The 6,000-nt window shown below is 35.0% G+C and overlaps 1 protein-coding gene across 2 annotated transcripts in view; it reads left to right on the forward strand.

The window, feature by feature from the left end:
• HSF2 (heat shock transcription factor 2) overlaps window positions 1-3,342 on the forward strand; it is a 29,318-nt gene extending 25,976 nt beyond the window's left edge. For both annotated transcript variants that reach the window (XM_019740978.2, XM_019740979.2), the window contains 2 exons: window positions 1,833-1,917; window positions 2,342-3,342. In XM_019740978.2, the coding sequence (XP_019596537.1) occupies window positions 1,833-1,917; window positions 2,342-2,634 (378 nt within the window). In that variant the 3' untranslated portion in view covers window positions 2,635-3,342. The remainder of the gene's footprint in view (window positions 1-1,832; window positions 1,918-2,341) is intronic.
• The last annotated feature ends 2,658 nt before the right edge of the window (window positions 3,343-6,000 follow it).

Below are 6,000 nucleotides of genomic sequence, written 5' to 3' on the forward strand. Positions count from 1 at the left end.
GGCTGATCAGATTTTCTACTTTTTCAGCTATAGCTGGGTAATGTAGAGTTGAAAGAAATTGTGAATTTTTCAACTCGAAAGCTGATTATACATTCAGTTTTGGATGATTTATATCAGGGGTTAGCGTACTTTTTCTGTAAAGGCCAGTTGGTAAATTATTTTAGGTTTTGCAGGCCATGTCTCTGTCATAACTACTCAACTGCAATTTTAGTGCAAAAGCACCCATAGTACATAAAAGAAGGAGTGTAGATGTGCTCCAGTAACATTTTATTTACAGAAACAGAGTGCTGAATTTGGCATGTGGACCATAGATTTCCTAGATTTATGTTGTAAGATTCTATGGATCAATTCAGCACTGTGTTTCAGTAAGTCTGATATTATTGAATGTTAGATCTTAAATGGAATGAACCCATAGCATGCATTCATTTAGTGAATGTGATGTACTGCTTATTGGTAGACATTGAGTCATTTTTTATTCTTTGATCATCCTCCTTATTCCAAAAACCAGTAGCTTAAATACAGTTTTCAGAGATAGCAGTTAAACAGAAAATTGCATATTGCTCTATAATACTACAGGAAAATTATGTTTGAGAGTTCTAGAATCTTTATAGTTCTAAAATCTAGATTAATGTTTTTACATAATTGGCACATCAAACTATTATTTGCTCATGACAGATGTTATATGACATGGATAACAAAGCTCTTTTCTAATAAAGCAGGATACTTCATACTCCTCAGTACAGAAATCTTAAGTGGCCGCTACTAATAAAGAAGAATTTGCATGGGAGATGAAACCCATGTGTCATCCTAGTTCTCATATGTTTTAGAGTAGCAACAATAGCATCCTTGGAAAAATACCTATTTTAGGAAGTATACAGATAAAAATGGTATTATTGCTTTAATGTTTATTGTGAATGCTAAATGAGAAATACTTTTGTGTAAATTTTTGATAAGGTATAAGTAATTTTTATTATATCTTGGGGTCATTATCTCAGAATCCTGGAAAGTTGTACTACTTCATTTTTATGATGAATATCAGAGGAATTATAGGAATTAGTATGTTTGTTACACCATATATACTTAACCAGCATGCAGATATTTGGGACTTAACAGCTATTCAGGAAAAATTGTGAACCTTTGCACATCAATTTGAACACCGTTGAAAAGAGCACTGAAGAATTTAACAGCATTAAAGATTTAATCCCCTTACAATCAGATGTAAGGAGAGAAGACAGTGGTTGAAAGAAGCAATTTAAATGACAGAAAAGAACTGAAAGAGCCACAAAAATGAAGTGTGAAGAACCATCACCTCAACTTTGAGGCTTCCAAATATAGGGATGAATAGTTTTAAGGATGTCACCATGTTATCCTGAACTACTCTAAATATGTTCACTTATGCTAATATTCTGTTTGTGAATGAGGAGAATTGTGTAATACATTTTTAATCAAAATTGTTTAAAATGGGTTTGTTTAAAGAATTATCTCTTAATTAGAAGTTTGAAACCAGCCATCTTGGATTCATTCCCATCTTTTATCCTTGACACGTTCTGTCTATTCTACTGTTGAAATGCTACCTTTCTTTTCGTGCTGATTGTCATCCTAGTTCAGGATCTTTGTTTCGTCCACTGATGACATCAACAGTTAACCAGTCTTGTTACCTGCCCTCATATCTCTTTCTCTCTCCAGTCTTATCTTTCCTGATGCTTCCCCTTCCCATATGTTTCAGATAATGTACCAATATTCACATACTGTACCAGTTCATTATTTTTTTTGCTATTTTCAGGAACATGAAAAATATGAAACAAGTATTTTTATATTCTTTTCTCTTTTAGTCTGAGAATAAAGGATTAGAAACTACCAAGAACAATGTAGTTCAGCCAGTTTCAGAAGAGGGAAGAAAATCTAAACCGAAAACAGGTAATTATAAATGTAGTACTAGTTTCTCTAGGTTTTTAAGATTAGGAGTCCTATGTAATGTAAGCCAAGGAAGGTCTTGAAATACTTAACAATGGATCACAGAATGTGCTGGTCTCAGTTCTATGCATGATGTACCAAGATTCCAGCATAAAAAGAAATTTGAATCAATGAGCTCTTAAAATTTAAGTCATGTTTGTTTTTTCTATTTAACTTTAGAACTGAAATAATCCTCACTTCTTAATTGTTAAATAAAAGACTATAACTTTTCTGACTTAAGCATTTTTTAATTTACTGATAAAATATGTTTTGCTATATGAGGTTAGTGGTTGCATATATGCACATCTCTGTTTCTGTTTTTTCCACCTTCAGCTTGAATGCTGTGTAAGCTGGTGATAAAAGAGCATTTTTCTAATCTTTATTACAGATAAGCAGCTTATCCAGTACACTGCCTTTCCACTTCTTGCATTCCTCGACGGGAACCCTGCTTCTACTGTTGAACAGGGGAGCACGGCTTCATCAGAAGTTATGTCCTCTGTAGATAAACCCATAGAAGTTGATGAGCTTCTGGATAGCAGCCTGGACCCAGAACCAACCCAAAGTAAGCTCGTTCGCCTGGAGCCATTGACTGAAGCTGAAGCTAGTGAAGCCACACTGTTCTATTTATGTGAACTTGCTCCTGCACCTCTGGATAGTGATATGCCACTTTTAGATAGCTAAATTTCCAAGAAGTGGACTCTACATGTATATATTCATCAAAATGATGAACTATTTATTTTAAAGTATCATTTGGTACTTTTTTTTTGTAAATTGCTTTGTGTTGTTTAATCAGATACTGTGGAATCAAAAGCATCTTCTGCTTTTCTCACTAACTACACACTCTTGCAAAGCTTTTAGATGTTACTCAGCTATGTAGGTACACAAGATTTAATGCACATTGTTGGCATATCTTTAAGTTGGATTCAGATGGGCATTTTTCTCCAATTGTAGTAAATTGGATTTATTTTTTACATATAAGCCCATTAACTCCAGTTAAACTTTTGTTTGTTTTACTTGTTTGATGCTATTTGTTTGCATTGAGTGTAAGTCACTAAAACTAATGGTAGAACTCCTAAAGCTTTCTCTGTTCCAGTTACTTTTACTAAGTATTTTTCACTTATTTCTAAAACTGGGAACATAAAGTGCCTGTATCTTGTAAAACTTCATTTGTCTCTCTTGGTTCAGAGAAGTTCATTCATGTTCAGCAGAAAAGGCAAAGTATCCCTGAGTGCTTGCTGTCTGATATGGTTCCAGTTCCATATACATAGAAAGAAAATGGGGATGGGATGGCGCTGGCCCCATCCACCTCGTTGGACTAGTTTTAAGTTTTTCGGTTTGTTTTTTTTGAACCATAATATTTAGTGAAATAAATCTAATGAATGTTGCATATTAGTGTCTGTTATGTGTCTTCTTTGGAGGTGACACCCACATGTAACATTTTTTTCTTTTCATAAGAAGTAGATAGACTTAAACTGTAAACTGCGTCTGTTGTCTGTTACTTTTAACATATGAGTTACACCAAGATCTTTGTGCCTCATCTCAAAAGATAGACTGTGTATTGCCACAAGGGAGGAATATAATGTCTCTAAGCTTAAAGTGCTTTGCAGTTCTTTGTTTAAAAATTATACTGGCTTGCTTTCTATGTTTTTAATAAAGAACTGAGAAGAGTATGTCTTTCATTGTCCCAAATGAGGAAAGAACATTATCACTGGATGCCACCAAGGGCCTACAATTTTTGTTCTGAGAGAAGAGAAACAGATCACTTCCTCTCTTCTGAACAGGTGCTCAGAAGTATTATAAAGACTTAATGCGAGGCCATGCCACCTCTTTTATCACTTGAAGAATTCTACCTTCAGGCAGGGACGGGAAGCAGTACAGTTAATATCTGAATATTTGATAGGGCTACTTGATGAGGAATTTCAAAGATGGCTTCCCTATTGGCCATATTCTGTCCCTTGATATCTTGAATTTCTTTCACTATGATGTAAAAATTAAAACTAAATCCTAATGCAGTGGGATAGGAAATCCTTCTGTAGCAGATCCTAAACTACTTGGCTCAAACAGTGGGAATTTGGTGAACTAATTACCTCAGAACAGTTTTCTGCATAAGCTGTAGAGGTCACTTTCCTAGAGGTTTTTATTTTATTATTAAATTTATTGAGGTGACACTGGTTAATAAAATTATGTAGGTTTCAAGTGTACAGTTCTGTAGTACATCATCTGTATATTGCATCGTGTGTTCACCCAAAGGCAAGTCTTCAGTCACCATATAATTAATACCCTTTATAGCCTTTTCTACCTCCTCCCCAGCCCCTTCTCCCTGGTAACCACTAAACTGTTGTCTGTGTCTATGAATTTTTGTTGTTTGTTTTTTGTCTTGTTCACTTGTTGCTTTTCAGTTTTATAACCCACATATGTGTGAAATCATATGGTTCTTGACTTTTTCCATCTGACTTATTTTGCTTAGCATGATAATCTCAAGATCCATCCATGCTGTCACAAGTGGCAGTATTTCATCTTATGGCCGAGTAGTATTCCATTGTATATATGTACCGCTTTACCACTCATCTATCGAAGGACACTTCCGTTGTTTCCAAGTCTTGGCCACCGTGAACAATGCTGCAATGAACATAGGGGTACATATATCTTTACAGATAAATGTCTTTCAAATTTTTCAGGTAGATAGGAGAGGGATTCCAGGGTCATATGGAACTCTGTTCTTAATTTTTTGAGGCATTTCCGTACTGTTTTCCAGAGTGTCTGTCCAATTTACATTCCCACCAGCAGTGTGTAAAGGTTCCTTTTTCTCCACAGCCTCTGCAACACTTGTTACTGTTTCGTTGATGATAGCCATTCTAACAGGTGTGAGGCGGTATCTCTTGGTTTTAATTTGCATTTCCCTCATAGCTAGTGAACATTTTTTCATAATCTGTTGGCCATTTGTATATCCTCTTGGGATAAGTGTCTGTTCCGATTCTAGGCTCATTTTTTAATTGGATTTTTTGTTGTTGTATTTGTTCTATATAGAATTTGGATATTGACTCCTTATCGGAGGTGTTGTTTGCAAATACCTTCTCACATTCTGTTGGTTGCCATGTGTTGTTGATGGTTGCTGTGCAAAAGCTTTTTAGTTTGATATAGTCCCATTCATTTATTTTTACTTTACTTCCCTTACCTTTGAGATCAAATTCATAAAATCCTCTGTAAGACAAAGGTCCATAAGTTTAGTACCTGTATTTTCTTATTATGTATTTTATTGTTTCCATTTTCAGTCAATTTTTGTGTAAGGTGACAAATGGAGAAAAGAAATCCTCTTCAAAAAATAGTGCTGGGTAAACTGGCAAGCCCTAGAGATTTTAAGATGAGAAGCATTTAGAGATGGAGAGATAACTTTAGAGATTTTTTTTTCTCCCCATTCCTTCCTCACTGGGATATAATCCAGTTCTTGGGGACGTTTTGGAGCTCTAGAAGTATTCTAAAAATAATTTGGAAAAACTTTACATCCACTAGTACTTCTTAAATTGACATTTTAAGATTTTCATTTTAGGTTTAAATAGTTCAAGCAATTTAGGATATTTTAATAACTACTATTTAAAATAAAGTGCCTTGGTAAGATTCAGAATGAAAAAGAGGTGTATCTTTGTTGTCGTAATGTGAAAAGAATAATTGATAAGAGGGACGATACTTAGTCCTGAGGCATCTTTTCAGGCAGATCAACTTTAGGAAACAGTACACATGGAATTTGAAGATCTGGGAACTGATTCCTGTAAAAAGAATTTAGCTTGTGTTTACCAGAGGAAGTCTGTGTGTACTATGAAAAACAAATACCACCATATGAAGACATCCCACCTCCAACTTTCTTTTGCCTCTGAGAGATAAAAGTAGGGCCATCGGAGATAGCTTATGACTTAGAGCTAAATGTTCTTTTAGGTTGTGTCACTACAGCAGGTCCTCAGATAACATTTCTTTCAATGTTGTTTGTTGCAAAGTTGATGAGAAAAACAGTTAATTCCGGGGCAAGGCCACTCTGTAGAGATTGCATTCTCC

The sequence above is a fragment of the Rhinolophus sinicus genome, linkage group LG05 (genome assembly GCF_036562045.2).
Source record: "Rhinolophus sinicus isolate RSC01 linkage group LG05, ASM3656204v1, whole genome shotgun sequence".
Classification (NCBI taxonomy): domain Eukaryota; kingdom Metazoa; phylum Chordata; class Mammalia; order Chiroptera; family Rhinolophidae; genus Rhinolophus; species Rhinolophus sinicus.